The sequence below is a fragment of the Dendrobates tinctorius genome, unplaced genomic scaffold, assembly GCF_039654945.1.
Source record: "Dendrobates tinctorius isolate UK_male_01 unplaced genomic scaffold, ASM3965494v1 ptg000199l, whole genome shotgun sequence".
Taxonomy (NCBI): domain Eukaryota; kingdom Metazoa; phylum Chordata; class Amphibia; order Anura; family Dendrobatidae; genus Dendrobates; species Dendrobates tinctorius.
This window is the reverse complement of record NW_027361866.1, coordinates 869520-895487: the sequence shown is the minus strand read 5'-3', so window position 1 is coordinate 895487 and position 25968 is coordinate 869520. Positions and strand designations below refer to the sequence as shown.

The 25968-nt window shown below is 43.3% G+C and overlaps 1 protein-coding gene across 2 annotated transcripts in view; it reads left to right on the top strand.

Annotated features, from left to right (window-relative positions):
* KANSL1L (KAT8 regulatory NSL complex subunit 1 like) overlaps positions 1 to 25968 on the top strand; it is a 121693-nt gene that overhangs the window by 68938 nt on the left and 26787 nt on the right. For both annotated transcript variants that reach the window (XR_012221922.1, XM_073553200.1), the window contains exons 10-12: positions 6052 to 6125; positions 6463 to 6617; positions 19113 to 19161. Coding sequence is in view for 1 of the 2 variants with exons in the window: in XM_073553200.1 (XP_073409301.1) it covers positions 6052 to 6125; positions 6463 to 6617; positions 19113 to 19161 (278 nt within the window). In the remaining variant the exon portion in view is untranslated. The remainder of the gene's footprint in view (positions 1 to 6051; positions 6126 to 6462; positions 6618 to 19112; positions 19162 to 25968) is intronic.

The window sequence follows — 25968 nt, the reverse complement described above, 5'->3', positions numbered from 1 at the left end:
CTAGTTGTATATAATATCCAACACATACAGTATACAGTGGAGGGAGAGTTGTTTAACTCACCTCTGGTAGTATTGCATGCCAGGCACAACGCTGATGTGGTAAAGGACGGCGATCCTGGAACGCTGCAGCAACTTCCGCCAGTTAACACGTAGGATGTTTTCTGTTGGTTATTTGCTATGAAAGTAGGAAGTGATTTAGATATATTATCATATATGAGATTTAAAACACAGATTTCAGCTGTGCCCATCTTATCAAGCTCCATGGTTTTGTTTGCTTGCAATGATTGGTTTAGCACCAGGAGGTTATCATTACTGTCTGTTAACGTGGTGATTTGTGTGCCCTAGTTTGCCATTCATCTGTTTTATTTTTTGCTGGGTTATCATTACCTTGACTAGCTGGTCACCTTAGCCTTAAGGTACTGTCACACATAGCGACTCACCAGTGATCCCGACAACAATATCAACGTGTCAGGATCGCTGGTGAATCGCTATGTGATCGCTGGTGAGCTGTCAAACAGACAGCTTTACCAGCGATCAGCACCAGCGACGCCCAGCGCCCGGCGTCACTGTGCACTTTAGTTAGCAGCGCGTTGATGCAGGGAGCTGGTAACCAAGGTACACATCGGGTATCTAAGGGACGTGCCTCACTTAGAAACCCGATGTGTACCTTAGTTACCAGCTTCCTGCATCAGCGCGCTGGTAACTAAGGTACACAGAGGGTTTCTAGGCACCGCACGGTGCTTAGAAACCCTGCGTTTACCTTAGTTACCAGCTGATCGCTGGTCTCACGCCTGTCACACGCAGCGATGCGTGAGGGCCAGCGGGAGACCAGCGATCAAAGAAATGTCCAGGGCTTTCCAAGAGCGATCAGCGATACCGACAGGTCACAAAACTTGTGACTCAGCAGCAATCTCGCTATGTGTGACAGGGCCCTTTGTCCAACACACCCCCTTCCTGTGATGAGCACCTCATTGTCTATTGACATTGTATATACAAAGCCTTGTGTGGTCGAGGTCGGCTTTCTCAGCTTTGCTGCACTGCTAAATCAAAAAACTCTGTTTAAGAACGGTTGCACCCAATAATCTAAGTGATACCTGGTTGGATTTAGGGTCCTTTTAATGATATGCAAATGGGAAAAAAATTGAAACAATTTTCAAAACGTCTTGATTTATTCAGTGTCAAATATGATCGCCACGTGCATAATTCCCAGCACTTCCAACCCTTGACTGCTATCAATGAGTTAATGGTTGTCTGAGGAATATTTTGCCACCCTGAATGCACCCAAATCATCAAGATCCGCTGATGGCAGCTCCCTTTTGTAATTGCACACCCATGACGTCCCAGATGTGCTCGTTGGTAGACAAGCCTGGAGAACTTACAGGCTTTTTGTTTTCCTACACATTTAACTTTGAGGCCTGTGGTCATAAATAATCTGAGAGGAGCTCAGAAATAGACAAATAAAAGAGTTATAAATGCTATGTCGGACCATCATGACGGGCTGACTTGACAGATTCTCAGTTAACTCTTACTGCAGACAGCAATAGTAAGTGCAACACAGCAGCTAAAGAAGGCAAATGGCAACATTTAATAAATAAACCTGATAGAAACTTGCGCTAATTAAATGTGTCTTGGTTAAATAAAGATATCTTATGAAGAAATCTATTACCTTTACTGAAGCTAAAAACTGGCGAGGCAGTGAAAAAGGTCTTCAGAATGCAGGGTGGTTTTTTATCCTCTGTTACTCCTAAAACTATAATATGACTAGCTTATGGTCTGATAGGAAAGAAAGATTATGCAATATTTAAAGGTTTTTTTGCTCTCCACATAAAGAACTATCAGTCCCCTATAGTAAAGAAGGTATTAATCTAGGCATCAGCTCTTTGAAAACATTGGAACAGCTTCTCATAAAAGAGATGAGGGACCTATGGGAGATTGCCACATTGGAAAGGTACATTTCTAGGGATATCATCCCTAAGGGACTTGTTGTATATAAACCCCTTTCGGGGGACATTGGTTATGGGGACACTTTAGCTCAATGGGACAATATGTTCCATGATTTTTCCAAAAAAGCAGTTTCCTTTATCATCAAAAAAAGAAAGGATGGCTTGATTAAGATTAGGGATGAAATCTCCAGTTTATTTGAAGTCATAAAAGCATACGAAAAACACCCTGATATAATACATCTCTCCGCTAGTACCGTGTTTCCCCGAAAGTAAGACCCTGTCTTACATTAATTTTACCCCAAAAAGTCCCACCCTGTCTTACTTTCGGGGGAGGTCTTACCATTAGCCGAAAAAAAATGACAATTTCTTTTTAACAAATAAATTAACATTTATTAACATGCTGTTATACCCCATAACAGTGCCGTATCCCACTGCACACAGCCCCACACCCCATAACAGTGCCGTATCCCACTGCACACAGCCCCACACCCCATAACAGTGCCGTATCCCACTGCACACAGCCCCACACCCCATAACAGTGCCGTATCCCACTGCACACAGCCCCACACCCCATAACAGTGCCGTATCCCACTGCACACAGCCCCATACCCTATACAGTACATGTTTCCCTACTTGGTTTTTAAATGCTGGACGTTTTCCTCTGCGGTGCGGCTGTGGGTGCGGAAGGCCTGTGCTGCAGGGAACGCTGTGCCAATCAGCAGGGAAACAGCGGTGACGTGGGGCTGGGGCGGCCAATTACAGCCCGAGCTGCTGGACCAATCAGTGCTCGAGCCGGGGGCCGGCGGTGACGTGGGGAACAGGGGCGGCCAATGAGCTGTTGAGCTGGGCGGATTGCGGGGTTAACACTGCGAGTTAACCCCATGAGCGCTGGACCCGCCCAGCTGCACCTGAGGACACCTCTGGAGCCTGGGGACCCAATGGGGGACAGCGGCGGCCCAAAGGTATGGGCCTTACATTTCACAGCGGCCCCCAACCCTGCCTTACATTCGGGGGAGGCCTTACATTGAAGGACCCCCCCGTAACCCCCACCCTGTCTTACTTTCGGGGGGGTCCTACTTTCGGGGAAACACGGTATACGGAGGAGGATACATGTAAAGGAAAACGAGATTATAGAAAGGAAAAAAAAGAAATTTGGGAGAGATTTTGGGAACGATCCAGGCAATCAACATCATTCGACACGCTGGCATCAACCCACTTATTGTAGTAATGATTCACATATTGAGGAAAGCCATGTCTACTCCAGACCATTTAACCCATTGGTGACTCTTGATGAAGTACATGGACAGGAAAATTCTTCTCTTTTATCCTCTAGTGAAAGATTTTCGATCCATTTAACCTCTGGTATGGACGATATCAATGTCAATAATGGACAAGAAACAGCTCATATACAATGTGGGGACTCTAATGTAGATAATATACTACTCGGGGAGACGGCGGTGACTGCATCCACACTGGTGCCCGCTATTCCCACCCAAAATAGATTTTCTCCTCTTGCAAGTACAGTTAACCATCCTTCTACTTCTAATAACAATCCCAATCAATTACCCCTAGCCCTCAATGAGGGTCCTCTTCTCACAAAAAATAAACCTAAAACTAAACAAAGCCATTTGCCGTTTTTTCAGGTGGGTCCAAAAAAATACGGCAGAGGGGATGTAGGGGCGGGAAATTTACTAAAAAAAAGAATAAACAACAAATACCAGAGGATCAAGTGAACCATTCAGAACAAAAAATTTTCAATCTTAGTGACTACAGTTTAAAGGATAATGAGAAAAGATTACTGAGTAAAGGCCTCAAATTTGCACCCAGTGTGGGTTTTAACAAGTTCCAGGCGTTTATTGGTATCAAAACTTTTATGAGGAGATTAGCCATAAAAAAATTCTATATGAAAAAAAGAGTGACTTCTAGCGACATCACGAATCCGTTTGAAATTATAGACCCTTATAGACCCTGCCGACGTGCGCCAAATGTGCCGTGTTGCATTTTTGTGTGCTCGGCACAGCGCAAAAAGGGCTCATGCGCCGGCAAAAGCATGCCAACGCACGGCTAGCGTACCCAACGCTAAATATAGGGTACGCCGGTCGCATGCAGTGTCACGCGCCCATAAGAGGAGCTGACCGGAGGAGGCGCGGCCAGGGGCGGAGCTTAGTGGCGGCCCTGCGCTGCACCTCAAAACGCAAGTCTGAAAGTAGCCTTACAGTCCAGAATAGTGGATGCAGTTTATACTAATCTCATGTCCACTTGCGGTGCGTTTTGAAATGTGTCAGCTTCTCTTGTGAGTACACTGAATTTTGTGTGCAGCTTTTCCCCACAGAATTTAATTAAATGCAGAAAATCCACTGGTAAAAAAAACCTATGTGTCTTTTTATCAATAAAGTTTTGTCAAAAACAAATACCAGGAAGTATCAAAAACAAAGTAGCTTTATTTAAAACCTGACGTATCAACAAGAGACAAAAACCGCAGGGTCAAAAATGCAGAAAAATAAAACACAAGAAATGTAATTTAGCTAAAAGAAAACCTGCAACATGAAAATCTTCTCAATACTCATCTTGGGGACGTTAAGGCTATGTGCACACGTAGTTTTAGGAGCTGCAGATTTTTCCGTGCGGATTTGGAAAAATCCACAGGTAAATCCACAGGTCAAAAGACCTGCGGTTTAGCCCTGCGGTTTAACACCTCTACAATGGAGAAGGTGTGAAACTGCTGCGGATTCCGCACAAAGAATTGACATGCTGTGGATTTGAATCCGCAGCAGATCCACAGCATGTGCACAGCGTTTTTCAGTTTACCATTGAAAACAATGGTACTGTACAACGCAGCTAAATCTGCTGCGGACCCACAGCTCCTGAAACGCTGCGGATCTGCAGCAGAATCCGCAACGTGTGCACATAGCCTAAAGGGTTGTTTTGTGACAGCAGTTCAGCTTCATAAACCTTCGATATTGCTTGGTAATTGTGTAGGAATCCATACATTTTCCCTGAAGGTGACTTTGTAGAAGAAATGTAGTTACATGCATAATGAATGGCGTTCTGTAATTCTAACTCAAGCTCCATCCCGGGGAATGCAAGGTGCTCTTATGTACTGGCCTTAAAGGGGATATCCGGGACTTTACAAAAAAAAAAAATGTATCTCAGCAGTAACAGGTAGGTAATTGCAGCTTACCTGCCTGTGTGCACACCACCGTTCCCCGGTACAGAGCGCTCACAGACTGCTCCTGCTGGGGATTCAGCTGCCTCTGCTGATGCAACGAACGAGATGTGACTTCCGAGGTCAGTCTGATTGACAGCCTGCTCCCCCAGTTAGGCAGCGGAGATCCGGCTATCAGTCAGAATGATGTCTGACGTCCCGTCAGCGGAGCGGAAAAGAAGTCTCCATTCTGTAGATGTGACGTCAGCTGTGGCAGCTGAATCCCTGGCAGGAGCGGTCTGTGACTCCTCTGTGCTGGGGAAGAGCGGCGTCGGACATAACAGGAAGGTAAGTTGCAATTACCTGCCTGTTAGTGCTTAGGTATATTTTTTGTTTTTTGTAGAGTTCCGGGTACCTCCTTTTAATAGTTGGCACAAAGGACCCCACCTCTGTGATGTACATATTCCCTGATTTAACATGTGGAAATACCAACACTAGATATATTCCTATTGGGGACGTTGGACCCATTATTACACCTGCAAATCGCAACCTCAGAATTCAGCACTGCATATCTACCTTTGACCACACAAGTGAAGGGGACTTAAAGGGGTTGTCCAGGTTTTCACAAGAGTCTGCAGTCACTTATGAATTCTCACATCACGCACTGTAAGGATTCTGCGGTGACGGCGGCACGACCGAGCGGACATATTCTGACTAGACGTGTGCGGCCTCTCTTCGTACAAGTGTAGCCTAAAGCTGATGGGCAACACATTTGTGTAAAACGGATGCACTGCTGAGAATATTCAAGCTGTATGGGGGGGGAACAGTCCGCCATATGGAAGTGTAATGGGTGCGAATCAGCCGGCTATGCCGTCAGTCTTATTTGTCTTTGTCATCTTTGGAAAAGATTAAAGACGTTGCTTGTACCATGTAAATGTAATTTGATTTTCCTTATAATTTCAGAGGCTCACCTTTGCCATGCTGCCCCAGCTGATGATCTCGATGTGACCCCCATTTCTCAGAAAACCTCTTTTCAGGTATTTTAAAAGGCATCAACATTTAAAAAAAAAATGTAGGAAACGTGTGGTGTGAGATTTATTAGCTTTAAAAAAAATTATATATATATATATATATATATATATATATATTCACTATACCCGCTAATGTGCTATATTTGTAGGTATACTGCCACCCTTTGGTTATGATATGAATTGCAGCCTATCAAGGATTTTGCTTGAATGTCACAATGATGCATTGACTTTTAATATTTATTTTTGTTCTTTGTGACAATCAAAACAAAAAAAAGCTGGTTCATATATTGAAAGTAAAATGTAGTAACCACTTTTCTTTTCTCTTCCTTTTTTTATGGTTAAGTTACAATCACGGGACCCCAGTATTGTGCTAAATGCCGCCAGACGAAGAGTGAGGAGTGAAAGCTCATATGACCTTGACAACATTGTTATTCCTATGAACCTGGTGGCACCGTCTAAATTAGAAAAATTACAGTACAAGGAAATCCTCACCCCAAGGTATTTTGGCATATAGCAAACTGCTTTTCTAAAATTGTTAGCTTGTACACAACTGAAATTGTAATCATCGCCGGTATAAGCAGAGCTAAGAAACTCTGTAATGTATCTTATCAGAGAAGTACTTCTTTCTCCACTTATGAGCCACTTCTTGTCTCGTCACCTGAACTGATCATTCACTGTGTGGGGAAAAAAATGCCACCACTAGCTCACCCGACAAACTGAATGGGTCTGTAAAAAACACAGGTGACACGTGAATGCCATCCGTGCGTCATCCAAGTGCTATTCATTAATTTACTTTTTTCCCTTGACCATGACAGCACCGTACCACAAGAGGAGCAGGAGGCCTATAAAATAAAAGGGCGTAACTTCTCCGTACTAAGAAGACATACCTGGGGAGATCCTGGCGCCCAGAGGGCTGTTCCATAGGCTTCGTGCTGTTGCCCTCCCTGCTACTCCTCTGACTTCTTGAGCCATTGCGGGGTTAAGAAGTCGGGGCTGGTTGTGGCGTGACACACTGGGCATGAGTTATGCGGCCAAAGGATGACTCTTCTGGCAGAGTGCTGGGTCTCCATCTGCTTCTGGGTTCAGAAGTGAGACCGGAGGTGACGTAGCATGCTGACTTGTGCGCACTCTGCAGATGACGCATGCGCACAGATGACAGGCCGCTTCTGAATTTTGAAATCGTGAAGATGGGAGTGAGAATATGATATACTTGTTGGTACAGCAGTGATGCAAATGATTCCAAAACCTCCTACTACCACGCTAGTTTCCAATGTGGAGGGTGGGGTGAGTTCTCACTTAAGGATATCATGCTGACTGGATGATATTAATGTTCTTAGTATAGGCCTAGGAAGGTGGTAGCAAGGATTAAGAACAAGGAATGTGCTCTGTGCAGAGAGAATTTGACTAAGGCCGGGGTCAGACTTGCGAGAGCAATGCGAGAAACTCGTGCATCAATACCTGGCACTGCCGCCGGCACTCAGCTGCATAGAAATATACACGTGGTCAAAATTGTTGGTACCCCTCGTTTAATGACAGAAAAACCCACAATGGTCACAAAAATAACTTTAATCTGACTAAAGTAATAATAAATAAATCTAGAAAAATGAACAAATGAAAGTCAGACATTGCTTTTCAACCATGCTTCCACAGAAATTAAAAAAGAAATAAAACTCATGAAATATTCCTGGACAGAAATGATGGTACCCCTAAAAATGTGACTAAAGGGACATGTTAAATCAAGGTGTGTCCACTAATTAGCATCACAGGTGCCTACAGTCTTGGAATCAGTGAGTGGGCCTGTATAGAGGGCTACAGATACACACCATGCACCAAACAGCACAGTGAGTATCACACACAACATGGACCAGAGTATGCAAAGGAAAGAGTTGTCTCAGGAGATTAGAAAGAAAATTATAGACAAACATGTTAAAGGTAAAAGTTATAAGATCATCCCCAAGCAGCTTGATGTTCCTGTGACTACAGTTGCACATATTATTCAGAAATGTAAGCTCCATGGGACTGTAGCCAACCTCCCTGGACGTGGTCGCGGGAGGAAAATTGATGACAAATCAAAGAGATGGATAATACGAATGGTAACAAAAGAGCCCAGAAACACTTTTAAACAGATTAAAGGTGAACTTCAAGCTCAAGGAACATCAGTGTCAGATCGCACCATCGGTCGTTGTATGAGCCAAAGTGGACTTCATGGGAGACAACCAAGGAGGACACCATTGTTGAAAAAAAAAAAATCACAAAAAGCCAGACTGGAATTTGTCAAACTACATGTTGACAAACCACAAAGCTTCTGGGAGAATGTCCTATGGACAGATGAGACAAAAATGGAACTTTTTGGCAAGGCACATCAGCTCTATGTTCACAGACAGAAAAATAAAGCATATCAAGAAAAGAACACTGTCCCTACTGTAAAACATGGTGGAGGCTCTATATGTTCTGCGGCTGCGTTTGCTGCATTTGGCTCAGGGTGTCTAGAATCTGTGCAGGGTACAATGAAATCTCAAGACTATCAAGGGATTCTAGAGAGAAATGTGCTGCCAAGTGTCAGAAAGCTTGGTCTCAGTCGCAGGTCATGGGTGTTGCAACAGGATAATGAGCCAAACACATAGCTAAAAACAATAAATGGATATACACTGGTGCTCACCAAATTAACGTTGTAGCTGCGGGTGCCTAAACAAACTCTGTGCTTGGTTTGTTCGAATAAACACTGAATAAATCACAAAGAAAGGAACCTTCGCATACAACTATGCTGTGGATAGCCAAACATTAATTAAGTCCAGAGGTGACAATGCTGACAAGGTTAAAAACAATAATAACACAACGTAATAAAAACACAAAATATTCTTAAACCTAATATTATGTGCGCTAACAATATAGAAATAACTGCACGTGTCACAATAGGTAATAGTCTTTCTAGGAGTTGTAGCTTGCCAATATGTAGGTAGCAATGCTAGCAGAGTTAAAACAATACCACAACGTGATAGAAACACTAAAATACACTTGTCCTTAATGCTCCATGTGCTAGCAGTATGAGGATAACTGCAAGTGTCACATTAGGTAATAGACTTTCTGGGAGTTGTAACTTACCTATTTGTAGATATAGGTTGATAACTGTGGTGTCAGGAGAGACTGTAGCTTGTTTTCGGCTAGCATTGCTACCTACATATTGGCAAGCTACAACTCCTAGAAAGGTGACACATGCAGTTATTTCTATATTGTTAGCGCACATAACATTAGGTTTAAGCGTATTTTTAGTGTTTTTATTACGTTGTGTTATTATTGTTTTTAACCTTGTCAGCATTGTCACCTTTGGACTTAATTAATGTTTGGATATCCGGCATAGTTGTAAGCGCAGGTTCCTTTCTTTGTGATTTACACAGCTAAAAACACCCAAGAATGCCTAAGAGGAAAACATTGGACTATTCTGAAGTGGCCTTCTATGATCCCTGACCTAAATCCTATTGAACATCTTTGGAAAGAGGTGAAACATGCCGTCTGGAAAAGGCAACCTTCAAACACGAGACAACTGGAGCACTTTGCTCCTGAGGAGTGGGCCAAAAAACCTGTCGAGAGGTGCAGAAGTCTCATGAAGGCTAAGTGCAGACGTACTTTTTAGCCCTGCGGATTTCTTCCTGTTTTCTTGCAGTTTTCCCCTGCGGATTTGGAGAATGGAGCAGGTGGAAAACCGCACAAAAGAAGTGACATGCTGCATATTTTGAACCACAAGAAAACCGCGCGGAAAAATCCGCAGCGTCTGCACAGCGTTTTTTTTTTTCAATTGACTAACATGCTACTGTACATCGCAATGCGGATATGCAACGTTTCTGCGCGGAAAAATCCGTTGCGGATCCGCTGGATATCTGCATCGTGTGCACATGGCCGAAGAGTTACAGGAATCGTTTGATTGCAGTGATTGCCTCAAAAGGTTGTGCAACAAAATATTAAGTTAAGGGTATCATCATTTCTGTCCAGGCCGATTTCATGAGTTTTTTATTTTTTTAAATATTCTGTGGAAGCATGATTGAAAAGCAATGTCTGACTTCATTTGTTCATTTTCATAGATTTTTTTAGTTATTACTTTTGTTAGATTCGAGTTATTTCTGTGACTATTGTGGGCTTTTCTGTCATTAAACGAGGGGTACCAATAATTTTGACCGTGTGTACATGCACCCGCACACTCCAGTCCCGAGTGTCGGCGGCAGTGCCGGGTATCGGTGCGAGAGACTCGTGTGAGTTTCTCACATTGCACACGCAAGTGTGACCCCGGCCTAAAGCTTATAATAAGAGAGTTTGCCACTCTTGTATAAAGAAAACAGTGGTTGAAGAGTCCCCATCCTTATTTCGAAAACTTAAGTCCTTAAAGGCAAAGTTAAAAATACTATTAAGAAAGAACTGCGAAATACCAGAGCTGCTTCTTCCTCCTCAAGTAGGCATTAGTTACCTTCAGATTTCACCTCTGAAGAAGAATTAGTAGAACCTGGAGATACAGATTGTTCAGAATCATCCTCATCCCGTGGTGAATATGATCAACCGTGCGTTCAAGTAGAAGACATGGGAAAATTATTTAAAGTTGTTAGATCTATTATGGGAATGGAAACTCTTAGAAAACCTACAGTGGCAAAAATAAGTATTTGATCCACTGCCGATTTTGCAAGTGAGATCTGTAATTTTTTTACTGTCTGAAGGTACAAACCTTGAAGGTACACTTCAAATGTGAGAGACAGGATCTTAAAAAAAAAAAAAAAACGGAAAATCACATTGTATGACTTTTAAATAATTAAATTGCATTTTACTGCATGAAATGAGTATTTGATCACCTACCAACCAGCAGGAATCCTGGTTCTCACTGACCTGTTAGTTTTTTTTATAAGAAGCCATCCCACTCTGCACTCATTACCTGTATTAATTGCACCTGTTTGAACTCATTACATGTATAAAAGATACTTGTCCACACACTCAATCAATAACACTCCAACCTCTCCACCATGGCCAAAACCTAAGATCTATCTAAGGACACAAGGGACAAAATTGTACAAGTGCCTTCATGATGGCTTACTGGGTAAATGTAGTAACACTGTCCGACAACAGTACATCAGTGGCCTATATAAATCATCTACAGGGGACCAGGTCGGGTCCATTAATGACCGAAATTGGAAAAGTATTTCAATTGGCAGAAGAAAAATGATTATCCCTATAAGGTGAACATTTAAAAGGGTCACAAAACATTACAGCCAATACTTAAGTCGTCATTCACTCATTCAAGCTGAATGGGCTTTAAATCGTAAAGTTTTCAGTCAAATCTGTACATTATGGGGTCTTCCCAAAATAGCCTTATTCGCAGCCAGAGGAAATCGCCAGGTGGAGAAATGTCTTTCCTTTAAATCCAGGGGAATTCCCGAATGAGGTGGACACCCTCCTACAAAAGTGGAACTTTCACCTGGCTTACACTTTTCCACCCTTTAATCTGATACCAATAGCATTTAGGAAAATACTCGGGGAAGGAGACCCCTTTTGGCCCAAAGGGGCATTGTTTACCTGGCTGAGAATCATGCCAAACTTGGACCCCTGAATACTGTCGGAAGGTCCATACCCCTTGTCCCAGGGTCCAGTTGTCCATCTTCAGCTTCACAGCCTTCACCTGACTGCCTGGAACTTAGAAGGGACCTATTATTGTCCAGAGGAATCTCACAGAACTTAGTCTCCACTCTCTTTTTGAGTAGGAAAACAGTTACCTGCCTAAATAATTTAAGGTATGGAACAAAGTGTTAGAATTTTCCAGATGCTATCTGTTTTACCATCAGTGAGTTCCCCCTGTGGAAGTGTTGGAATTCCTTCAAAACAGCCCTAAATGAGGCCTATCCACTAATACTCTAAAAGTACAGCCCTGGGGTCATTATCTGATCAAAAAATGGGGCATAGGTTCATCAAAGGTTCTTTTTCTTCTAGACCAGTAAGTGCTCCCAAAGTGGCTCCTTGGGACCTAAATTTAGTTTTCAATGCTCTTACCAAACTCCATTTGAACCGATTTCATCTGTTTCGATTAAGGTGCTCACTCTTAAAACAATACTTTTAGTTGGTCTAAATTCGGCTAGGCTGGTGAGTGAGTTGCATGCTCACATATTGAACCACTACACTCAAACATTTTTGTCGTATTTACATGCACTACGTTGAGGCCGTTAAACGAAATCTGTCACCTCATTTTGGCGATCTATGTAAATGAGTTGTGTCTGGTCTCCGAAGGACGGTGTTTGGGCTCCTTTCCTCCACCCCTCCTTGGCCGCTGTCCGCAATATTTCAGGTAATTTCCGTAGTTGTCCTCCATATTACACATGTGCGCATTGCATTGCTGCGGGCAAAGCCAAAAAGCATTAGCCCGCATGCGCCGGTGAACTATGTCCTGGAAGTATTTTGCTGTGTTCCGGGACATAGTTCACTGGCGCATGCACACTAATGCTTTTCGGCTTTGCCCGTAGTTGGGCAAAGCATACTGCGTGTGTCAAGATTGCAATGCACACAAGCATAATATGTAGAACAACTACGGAAATTACCTGAAATATTGCGGACAGCAGCCGAGGAGGGGTGGAGGAAAGGAGCCCAAACACCGCCCATAGGACCGAACACAACTCGTTTACACAGAGTGCCAAAATGAGGTGACAGATTCCCTTTAAATGAGCGCGATCAACAATATTGAAGTAGTTCTGTCTCTTGTTTCCCAACCTCTTTACACCGGCTGAGTAAGAATAATGGGGACAGAACAATCACTAGTAGATCAATCTGCCCCAATTCAGAATCATTTTATTGGCAGCACATCTGCAGGTTACACCGGGCAATGTGCTGCTGAGAACAATGATTTTTGCTCCACCATAAACAGTACAATCACTTGATGAATAGGCAGCATTCTGCTCATTCATTGGGCAATTGCCGACATGTTTACACCTATGAACTCTCATCTGTGCTGCCGAGATGTATACATTACCGTTCAAAAGTTTAGGGTCACTTAGAAATTTCCTTATTTTTGAAAGAAAAGCACAGTTTTTTTCCAATGAAGCTAACATTAAATGATTCAGAAATACACTCTATACATTGGTAATGTGGTAAATGACTATTCTAGCTGCAAATGTCTGGTTTGTAATGCAATATCTTCATGCGTGTATAGAGGCCCATTTCCAACAACATCACTCCAGTGTTCTTATGGTACTTTGGGTTTGCTAACTGTGTAAGAAGGCTAATGGATGGTTAGAATACCATTGAAAATCCTTGTGCAAGTATGTTAACACAGCTGAAAACAGTTTGGCTGATTAAAGAAGCTATAAACCTGATCTTCCTTTGAGCTAGTTGAGAATCTGGAGCATTACATTTGTTGGTTCCATTAAACTCTCAAAATGGGCAGAAAAAAAGAACTTTCATGTGAAACTCGACAGTCTATTCTTGTTCTTAGAAATGAAGGCTATTCCATGTGAGAAATTGCCAAGAAGCTGAAGATTTCCTACAACGGTGTGTACTACTCCCTTCAGAGGAGAGCACAAACAGGCTCTAACCAGAGTAGAAAGAGAAGTGGGAGGCCTTGCTGCACAACTGAGCAACAAGACAAGTACATTAGAGTCTGTAGTTTGAGAAATTGACGCCTCGCAGGTCCTCAACTGGCAGCTTCATTAAATAATACACACAAAACGCCAGTGTCAACGTATACAGTGAAGAGGCGACTCCGGGATGCTGGCCTTCAGGGCAGAGTGGCAAAGAAAAAGCCATATCTGAGACTGGCTAATAAAAGGAAAAGATTAATAAGGGCAAAAGAACATAGACCTTGGACAGAGGAAGATTGGAAAAAAGTGTTATGGACAGAGGAATCCAAGTTTGAGGTGTTTGGATCACACAGAAGAACATTTGTGAGATGCAGAACAACTGAAAAGATGCTGCTAGAGTGCCTGATGCCATCTGTCAAGCATGGTGGAGGTAATGTGATGGTCTGGGGTTGCTTTGGTGCTTGTAAAGTGGGAGATTTGTACAAGGAAAAAGGGATTTTGAATAAGGAAGGCCATCACTCCATTTTGCAACGCCATGCCATACCCTGTGGACAGCGCTTGATTGGAGCTAATTTCATCCTACAACAGGACAATGACCCAAAGCACACCTCCAAGTTATGCAAGAACTATTTAGGGAAGAAGCAGGCAGCTAGTATTCTATCTGTAATGGAGTGGCCAGCGCAGTCAGCAGATCTCCACCCCATTGAGCTGTTGTGGGAGCAGCTTGACCGTATGGTACGCAAAAAGTGCCCATCAAGCCAAACCAACTTGTGGGAGGGGCTTCTGGAAGCATGGGGTGAAATTTCTCCAGATAACCTCAGCAAATTAACTGCTAGAATGCCAAAGGTCTGCAATGCTGTAATTTCTGCAAAGGGAGCATTCTTTGACAAAAGCAAAGTTTGAAGGAGAAAATTATTTAAAATAATCTTTTTTCGAACCTTGTCAATGTCTGGACTAGATTTTAAATTCATTTGGCAACTCATTTGATTAATAAAAGTATGAGTTTTCATGGAAAACACAAAATTGTCTGAGTGACTCCAACTTGTGAACAGTAGTGTACATGTGGATGCTACTCGTACACAGTATGTGACACAAACACTGCATGTTACACACACACACACATGTATATACAGTTGTGGCCAAAAGTATCGACACCCCTGCAATTCTGTCAGATAATACTCAGTTTCTTCCTGAAAATGATTGCAAACACAAATTCTTTGGTATTATTATCTTCATTTAATTTGTCTTAAATGAAAAAACACAAAAAGAATTGTCCTAAAGCCAAATTGTATATAATTCCACACCAAACATAAAAAAGAGGGTGGACATAAGTATTGGCACTGTTCGAAAAATCATGTGATGCTTCTCTATTTTGTGTAATTAACAGCACCTGTAACTTACCTGTGGCACCTAACAGGTGTTGGCAATAACTAAATCACACTTGCAGCCAGTTGACATGGATTAACGTTGACTCAACCTCTGTCCTGTGTCCCACATTGAGCATAGAGAAAAGAAAGAAGACCAAAGAACTGTCTGAGGACTTGAGAAACCAAATTGTGAGGAAGCATGAGCAAACTCAAAGCTACAAGTCCATCTCCAAAGACCTGAATGTTCCTGTGTCTACCGTGCGCAGTGTCATCAAGAAGTTTAAAGGCCATGGCACTGTGGCTAACCTCCCTAGATGTGGACGGAAAAGAAAAATTGACAAGAGATTTCAACGCAAGATTGTGCGGATGTTGGATAAGGAACCTCGACTAATATCCAAACAAGTTCAAGCTGCCCTGCAGTCCAAGGGTACAACAGTGTCAACCCGTACTATCCGTCGGCGTCTGAATGAAAAGGGACTGTATGGTAGGAGACCCAGGAAGACCCCACTTCTTACCCCGAGACATAAAAAAACCAGGCTGGAGTTTGCCAAAACTTACCTGAGACAAAAGTAGAGCTTTTTGAGCAAAGGCATCAATATAGAATTTACAGGAGAAAAAAAGAGGCATTCAAAGAAAAGAACACGGTCCCTACAGACAAACATGGCGGAGGTTCCCTGATGTTTTGGGGTTGCTTTGCTGCCTCTGGCACTGGACTGCTTGACCGTGTGCATGGCATTATGAAGTCTGAAGACTACCAACAAATTTTGCAGCATAATGTAGGGCCCAGTGTGAGAAAGCTGGGTCTCCCTCAGAGGTCATTGGTCTTCCAGCAGGACAATGACCCAAAACACACTTCAAAAAGCACTAGAAAATGGTTTGAGAGAAAGCACTGGAGACTTCTAAGGTGGCCAGCAATGAGTCCAGACCTGAATCCTATAGAACACCTGTGGAGAGATCTAAAAATGGCAGTTTGGAGAAGGCACCCTTCAAATATCAGGGACCTGGAGCAGTTTGCCAAAGAAGAATGGTCTAAAATTCCAGCAGAGCATTGTAAGAAACTCATTGATGGTTACCGGAAGCGGTTGGTCGCAGTTATTTTTGCTAAAGGTTGTGCATGCAAGTATTAGGCTGAGGGTGCCAATACTTTTGTCCGGCCCATTTTTGGAGTTTTGTGTGAAATGGTTTTGCTTTTTGCTTCATTCTCTTTTGTGTTTTTTCATTTAAGACAAATTAAATGAAGATAATAATACCAAAGAATTTGTGTTTGCAATCATTTTCAGGAAGAAACTGAGTATTATCTGACAGAATTGCAGGGGTGTCAATACTTTTGGCCACAGCTCTACACAAGGCGCACCCTCAAAGTGCTCCATTTTTACAGACTGTCCAGAAATTTCAGTCTGCTGCAAACCCTCATAATATACAGATCAGCTTCTGCAGAACCTCCATAATATACAGCTCAGCTGCTGCAGAACCACACAATACACCCCAGCTGTAAAAGCATTACATTGATAGAATGGCTTTTATTCCCACGTTGAGCCATTACGTGGTGGTCTGCAGAGAGCAGTGGTGCCATGTAATGGATGAGGCTTCCAATGTTATGCTGCCACAATATAATGGACCTGACATCTGATTCTTACTGCAAAATCCCTGGGCTGCAGGAATCGGACATTGGCTCCATTATTGCAACTGTGTATGTTTTATTCCAATGCTTCAGCATTTCCGAGAAAACATACTAGTAATATCTGGCTTGCGGTGATGGATTACTCATGAGAGTCCGGTCCCCTGCGGCTTCTCCCTGCTCAGCTCCCCTAGACTGACACGTGTGTTCGCACTTCGGAAAGTTGACATTGACACACTGAGTCCTACAGTAGGTGTGTAACACACGCTCTCGTTCTGCTTGCCGATTTGAGCTGATCTGTTGTGATCGCTGACATGCGGTTTGCAGACTTGTGGTCATGTGCCGGCTGACGTCTCCTCCTGCTTCTATCAACTGAAAATTAGAATAATGAGCAAAGCAGGAGGAGACGTCAGCCAGCACATGACCACAACTCTGCAAACTGCATGTGAGCTATCACGCGATGACCGCATGATCTGGCAAGCAGAGCGAAATCCTAACAGAACGCATATTGCACACCTTTAGGATTCAGCATGTCAATGTCAGCTGTCAGAATAACAAATGCATAAATGACACCCAGATGTATTATACACAGTACATATTATTGCTATTGAGGGAAGTCGAGCATGTATAGACGGCACATGACCACCCGCTCGTTCTGACAGCATGCACACCAAAAAGTGTCAACATTCAGCAGCATTCCAACACATAGAGTGACTGCAGACTTTTGTATCACGCCTGGACAACCCCTTTAATGCACTCCCTTCTCTCCCATATGTCCCCCATTGGGCCTCCACAGTGCTCTTCTACTATTTAAAAAAAAAATCTCACCTATCCTCGGTTCTACGCTGAGCGACTCGTACCATTTCCTTTTACTGGCTGGCTCCCTGCTCTACAGCCATCAGCCTCCCTATATTATGTACAGTAGCTAGATAGACAGATGGGTATGTGTGTCCTGCATGGGGAGTAATATATAATATTACACACTATACATGACATACAAATATATATACATATATATATTGTAAGGTAGCGCTCACTGATTGTATTGGGGGACCCTCACTTGGCTGCAGATAAACCAGGTCCGGCACAGGCTTTTCACATAACATAGTCCATGCGGTTTGTTGTACACGGCATAAATCATAGCAGCATGAAGAAACGATAACAGTCTTACACCAGACCAAACGAAAGTTCATAGTGGAGCTCCGCTCCCTTAGCCCTGTGGTCACACAGGCTGTGCTTTGTACAGCAAACAGGCTCTAAAGTCTCACAGTTAATTCCCCCTGTCCGGGGTTACCTCTTAGTTGCTTCTCACTCCGGACATCTATTCTCTCCCAGGAACTGTCCAGTACTCACAGGCTATTATACACAGGCCTCCCCGGGTCAGCGGCCTCCACATGTGCTCATCAGGAAGGCAGCTCGCCTTCCAGCACGTCGACCTTCCACACGGACCAATTGGTCCATTGGTGAGATACGGATCACATGGCTATGCCCTCATCGCAGGTCCTATTTCACACAGCCACACACAGGCTTTATCCTGGGCATTCAGTCACACACCCCTGGGTGGGTTTGTAGGTGACTGGTCCGCCCATCTCCCCAAGCCACCTGAAAGCCTTCCCTGATACATAGTAACAAACACTTGCATTACTTCTGCTGATTACCACATATTTCAACTTCCATCCCAGGGCCACCCACCCTGGGATACATAACAGTCATTTACCATCCTGCCGTTCATCCTTTCTCCATCACAATAATGGAGATGCCTGTGTGCATGACCCAGACAGCGCCCCCTAGCTGTCACAGCGGTCACTGCATCACAATATATATATATTTATATATATTTACATAGTATAATATGCATGGGACATAATGTATCTGTCTCTGTATTGCGTGTATCGTGTATAAGGTGTAATATTTATTTATACATACACACTACATGACACACAAAGATTATACATAATACATTAAAAATAAAATGTAAATTGTTCTTTTAGTCTATAAACTTCTGACAACATGTCTCCGAGTTTCCAAGCAATAAATTTTGTTGTTTTTTTTTCTGAAAAGGAGAAATGGTAAAAATTAGAAAAACAGACAGCGCTTTCAGACCTCAAGTAATGCAAAGAAAACAAGTTCATAATCATTTAGAAACAACAATACTAATGTTTTAACTCAGGAAGAGTTCAGAAACCAATATTTTGTGGAATAACCATGATTTTTAATCACAGCTTTCAGGCATCATGGCATGCTTTCCACCAGTCTTTCACACTACTTCTGGTGCAAAAATGTAAGCAATTCTTCTTTGATGGCTTGTGAGTATCTATCTTCCTCTTGATTACATTACAGAGGTTTTCAATGGGGTTCAGGTCTGGAGAATGGGCTGCCCATGACAGGGATATGATGTGGCGGTCTCTTAATTTTTGCCTGAGCTGTATATATATTGTTACAACTTATAATTATTTTGATTTACTTTCAGGTGGAAAGAAGTTGCCCTTGAACCATTGAAGTCTCCCCCCTGTGAAGAGGTTAGATTGTTTTATTGCCTCAAATATATAATATACTGTTTTTGTTTTTTATCTTTTTTTTTTAACTAAACACAGCGCACAGTTATTCCTCCAATAATTGACTTAATCGAGCACCAGGAAGACTGGTGTATACCCGTCACCACTTGCCTATTGGTGACATCAGCACTAAAAATCTATATTCTAGTTTGAGAAAATTCCTGTAATCTGGCGGCTGGTAGTCACCATTCATTGTCCACTACTTGTTTCTGGAACAGACAATTCAGAATTGAGAAAATCAATGTCTGTTCTAGTTTAAAGGTCCTATACTACAAGTCTGCCGTCACACTATGTGACGGCAGACTTGTGAATCTTCACTTTCCATGCTGTAAGGATTCTCCGGCGCCAGGAGAGGAGGGGGCATGACCACACACATGAGGTCACTTGCCAACTAGACTGTATCTGGCATCACTCAATGCAAGTGAATTGAGCAAGGTTGGATACAGTCTAGTCAGAATGTGGCTTGAAGTATGAAAATCACATATTTGCAGTCACATGACTGTTTGTTCCGGTGATGACACCAGAGAACCCTCACATCGCGAAAAATGAGGATTGACAAGTGTGCAGTCACATAGTGACTGCAGACTTGTAGTTTTAGACCAGACAACCCTTTTAAGGACTCTGTGACTCGCATTACTTCCATGTTTTAAAACACTTACAGAAGACGTCAATCAACTCGCATGTTTTAGGCTGAATTCACACTAGAGAGAAATACGGACGAGTGCTATGCGAGAAAAAAATCGCATAGCACTCGGACCAATGTTAATCTATGGGGCAGCTCTCATCATCCGTTTTTTTCTTGCCTGTATTATACGTGCGGGTGAAATCGCAGCATGCTGCGATTTCCACCATATCTCGGCCGAGACTCGCCAATGCAAGTCTATGGGTGCGAGAAAAAAAACAGAGTACACATGGACCATGTGTGTGACTTGCGAGAAATACACACCGGTGTCCTTTAGAAAAGCCGGCAATTCAGTGTGCTGTACTGTAAAATCACACTGACATGTTAAACTTGACTAGATAGAATACATGTATACACATAGCATAGGTATATATATATATATATATATATATATATATGTCAGTGAGACACAGCTAGATATATATATAATATATAACGCTCAACTGTGTGTGTATGTCCGGGATTGGCATCCGCACCGTCGCAGCTACAGCCACAAAATTTGGCACAGTCACATGTCTGGACCCCGAGAGTGTCCTAGGCTATGTTGTGAGGCGAAGTTTTAATCCCGTGCGTTCCAATTCACCAAACCATTTTGCCCCTATCTACATAATGGGGAAAAAGTGTGTGTGTGTATCAAGCCCCGCCCCTCATTATGATTTCACAATGGTTGCCATGGTGACGCTGATGTCATCATAGGTTGCAAGCCCCGCCGCTCATTATGATGTCATAATGGTTGACTATGGGATGGAGGATGTGTGATGGGTATATGGGCATGGGACTATGGGATGGCGGATATGTATGATGGGTATATGGGCATGGTCACCACTCACCTGACTAAAATATTTAACCTCTCTCTTTCTTCAGGTATATTTCCCTCCTCATTTAAACATGCCATCATAACCCCTTTACTTAAAAAGCCATCCCTGGACCAGAACTGCACTGCTAACTACAGACCTGTCTCTAACCTTCCCTTCATCTCTAAACTCCTGGAACGCCTGGTCCACTCCCGTCTAATCCGCTATCTCTCGGATAACTCTCTTCTCGACCCCTTACAATCTGATTTCCGCTCTTTACACTCTACTGAAACTGCCCTCACTAAAGTCTCTAATGATTTAATAACAGCTAAATCGAAAGGTCATTGCTCCCTGCTGATTCTCCTGGATCTCTCTGCCGCATTTGACACTGTGGATCATCAGCTCCTCCTCACTATGCTCCGCTCTATAGGCCTCAAGGACACAGCCCTCTCCTGGTTCTCCTCCTACCTCTCTGACCGCTCCTTCACTGTATCTTTTTCCGGCTCCTCTTCCTCTTCTCGTCCCCTTACTATCGGGGTCCCGCAGGGCTCAGTCCTAGGCCCCCTCCTCTTCTCTTTATACACTGCCCCATTGGACAAACAATCAGATTTGGGTTCCAGTATCATTTCTATGCTGATGACACCCAATTATACACTTCTTCCCCTGACATCACCCCTACCCTAATTCAAAATACCAAGGATTGTCTGTCTGCTGTCTCTAGCATCATGTCCTCCCTCTATCTGAAACTAAATCTCTCTAAAACTGAACTTCTTGAGTTTCTCCCCTCTACTAACCTCACTCTACCTAACATCGAAATAACCCTGGAGGGTTCAACCATAACTCCCAAGCAGCATGCCCGCTGTCTTGGGGTCATATTCGACACTGAACTTTCCTTTACTCCGTACATCCGATCACTCAGTCGCTCTTGTCACCTGCATCTTAAAAACATCTCCAGAATCCGACCTTTTCTCACCTTTGAAACTGCTAAGACTCTTACTGTCGCTCTTATTCATTCTCGCCTGGACTATTGCAACTCTCTTCTGATCGGTCTCCCTCTTACCAAACTTTCTCCTCTCCAATCCATCTTGAATGCGGCAGCCAGGGTCATATTTCTGTCCAGCCGCTTCACCGATGCCTCCATCTTGTGCCAGTCATTACACTGGCTACCTATTCGCTACAGGGTCCAGTATAAACTCATCTCTCTCACCCACAAAGCTCTCCACTGTTCTGCACCGCCTTAGATCTCCTCTCTCATCTCTGTCTATCGCCCTACACGTGCCCTCCGTTCTACAAATGACCTAAGACTAACATCCCCCGTAATCCGAACCTCGCACCTCCGCCTCCAAGACTTCTCTCGTGCTGCTCCAGCTCTCTGGAATGCACTTCCCCAGGCGATCAGACTGATACCTAGCCCTGACCTATTCAAGCGCGCTTTGAAAACCCATCTCTTCAAACAAGCCTACCACATCAACTACCCAGCAAGCTAACTTTGCCCTGTTCCCTCCTTCCAAATATTATTCTGAATCTGCACCCTACTATTCATCTGTCTCCACACCCTTCATGCACATGATAACTGCACTTGATACTTGTCTATTGCACTTAAACACACGGGCTGATGACCGGATCATGCAGCTTTATATGAAAATCCCTATTATAATTGCCAGACCTGAATTAACAAGCATTTTTCACCTACTGTGTCCCCCATTTCCTTGTAGATTGTAAGCTTGCGAGCAGGGACCTCACTCCTAATGTCACTGTTTGAATTGTCTTAACTTGTATTGAATTTATTGTCTGTACATGTCCCCGCTTAATTGTAAAGTGCTGCGGAATATGTTGGCGCTATATAAATAAAAATTATTATTATTATTATTATGGGACTATGGGATGGTGGATATGTATGATGGGTATATGGGCATGGGACTATGAGATGAAGGATGTGTGATGGGTATATGGGCACTCGACTATGGGATGGCGAATATGTATGATGGGTATATGGGCATGGGACTATGGGATGGAGGATGTGTGATGGGTATATGAGCACTCGACTATGGGATGGAGGATAGGTATGTTGGGTATATGGGCACGGGACTATGGGATGGAGGATAATTATAATTTGTTATAACTATCCACAGTTAGTTACTATGCCCGGGCAGCGCCGGGCTCTTCAGCTAATATATATATATATATATATATATATATATATATATAATATATTACATAGAGATATAGATAGCAAAATAGGTTCAAATTAAATTGTCGGCATCTGTAAAATTACAGAACCCGACAGGATATGAGACATGGTTTACATACAGTAAACCATTGCATATCCTTTTTTTATGTCTTTATGTCCCTCACTAATAATGTTAGTAGTGTATGTGTGTTAAATTTTGGAGATGTAGGTGTTAAATTAAAGGATTAATTCACAGAAAAGACTGGCGTGGGCTCCCGCCCAATTTTCACCGCCAGGGAGGGCAAGCCAGTGACTGAGGGCAGATATTAATAGCCTAGTGAGGGACCATTGTTTTTGGGCCGCCCCGGCTAAGAAAATCTGCCCCCAACCACCCCAGAAAAGGCGCATCTGTAAGATGCACCAATTCTGACACTTACCCGCTCTCTTCCCATTGCCCCGTAGTGGGTGGCATATGGGGTAATAAGGGGTTAATGTCACCTTGCTATTGTAAGGTGACATTAAGCCTGGTTAATAATGGAGAGGTGTCAATAAGACACCTATCCTTTATTTATCCACTAGTCTGAAAGGGTTAAAAAAAAACACAGACATTAAGAATAAAGATTTTTAATGAAATAAACACATTTTTTTCTATCTTTATTTCACTCCCAATCCATTTGAAGCCATCATTCTCCTGTAAAAAATCCAAAATAAAAAAGCAACAATATCCCATACCTGTCCGCTGTATAGTCAAGTCCCACGCCGCAATCCATCTGAAGGGTTTAAATAGTTTACAACTGGGACCGGTGCTAATGCGACCGGCCTTGCTGTAAACCACGGAGGAATGAAGGAAAAGCTGCCTGCGCAGCCTCCCTGCCTGACCGGAGATTAACTGATTAGCGTGGGAAAGTTTCTGAACATTTTCCCATGCTGGTGAGTTCACCTCAGGTCAGGTGGGGAGTCTGCGCAGCCTCACTGACGTCAGCAGTAGTCACTGAGGCTGCGCTGACTCCCCACCTGACCGGCGGTGAACTGACAGCGTGGGAAAAATGTTCAGAAACTTACTCACGCTAATCAGTTCATGTCCGGTCAGGCAGGGAGGCTGCGCAGCTTCTCAGCCATTCCTCCATGGTTTCAGCCGGGCCGGTCGCATTAGAACCCGTCCCGGTTGTAATCTATTTAACCCCTTGAGATGGGTTGCGGCGTGGGACTTGACTGTACGGCGAGCAGGTATGGGATATTGTTGCTTTTTTATTTTGGATTTTTTACAGGAGAATGATGGCTTATCCAATCCAAACTGTATACATTTCTAAATAAATGTCTTACACCTGTTATTTTCCTGTCCTGACTAGAAGGCTTCAATGAGTATTTAGTAGTTTTTGATGTTGCAGAAATTCTGCAGCATTTCTGCCCCTATAGGGTAAGTTCACACTGGGCATTTTTGCTGCTTTTTTTCTGCTGCTTTTTTTCTGCAGCAAAATCTGATTTCTTGGCAGGAAAGAAGCTGCAGCAAAAACACAGGTTTAGGTGCGTTTTTTGTTGCGGTTTTTGTGTCTTTGTCCATGCTAATGTCCATGACTTTTTTGCAGAAAAAACACTGCAAATAATGATACCTGCGTTTCTGCATCGTTTTTTCAACACCCATTCAACCCAATGGGTGAAAAACGCTGCAAAAACGCTGAAAGAAATGATATGCTCTATGTCCAAAAAAGCATCAAAGCACAAAATCCTGATGACACAAAAAACCAATGTGTGTGCATGAGATTTCTGAAATCTCATAGGCTTTGCTGGTATTGTAAAAAGCAGCTGAAAATTAGCATAAAAATGCAGCAGAAGCGCCCAGTGTGAACATACCCTTAGGGTACAGTGGAAACCAGAAGTTTACATACACTATATAAAAAGACACATATGCATGTTTTTCTGAATATCTGACATGAAATCAAAATAAACCTTTCCCTCTTTAGGTCAATTAGGATTGCCATAATTAATAATATTTTCCAAATGCAAGAATAATGAGAGATAGATCTCATCCCACCTCCTCCCCAACCTCACCACTACACTTATCCCATCACTAACCCATCTCTTCAACCTATCACTAACTTCTGGTACCTTTCCCCTCTGCTTTCAAACATGCCACAATCACACCTATCCTCAAAAGGCCATCCCTTGACCCGAGCGCTGTGTCCAGCTATCTCCCCATATCTTTGCTCCCATTTGCTCCAAATTCCTTGAGCAGCACATCCACGCTGAACTTTTCTCTCACTTTGCATCTAACTCGCTCTTCGACAACCTACAATCTGGCTTCCGTCCCCACCATTCCACTGAGACTGCCCTGATCAAACCTACTAATGATTTACTTTTACAGCCAAAGCTAACGGACAATTCTCTATACTCCTCCTTCTAGACCTATCCTCTGTCTTCGACACAGTTGTCCACTGCGTCCTACTACAGATCGTCTCTGTGATGGTGTGATATGAACTGCATTCGTGTTCTGGACCATTGTATCCTCAGTGTGGTGGACTGTTTATGGACCTTTTAGTTTTGCCTATATTAAAGGTCTTGAGATTGTTCACACTTCCCTCACTCTGTTGATTGTGTGGTATCGGAGAAGGACCCCATGACAACTGGAGGCAGCAGTGAGATCAACAGAGTGTAACCAAATGGAGAACCACCCACAGAGTGAGTACAGAAATTGGACTGTATCCAGTTTACAGGAGAGCCAGAGACCTGGACCTGAACTACCAGAGACTGACTAAAGAAACCTTAATTGACCTACTGGTGGGTGCTAGCCAGACCACCTCCTCCCAAAAGTCTAAAGGACAATCGCTGGAGACAGGGATCCCCACCCCAAAAAGGCAGTGGTTGGTGTGGTACAAAGAAGAGATGGCAGTTCTGGGCCCAGTCGACTCTCAGGAGTACAAGGAGGAGGCTGCCCGCTGGGCACAGCGGAGACAAGAAGCAATGGAGCTTGAAAGAGGGAGTAATGCAATGTGGAGTGTAACCCCAACGATCCGGGAACCTGTACGGATCACCCAGACAGAGTTTAAGCCTTTTGAATCATAGAATCATAGAATCGTAGAGTTGGAAGGGACCTCCTGGGCCATCTGGTCCAACCCCCTGCTCAAAGC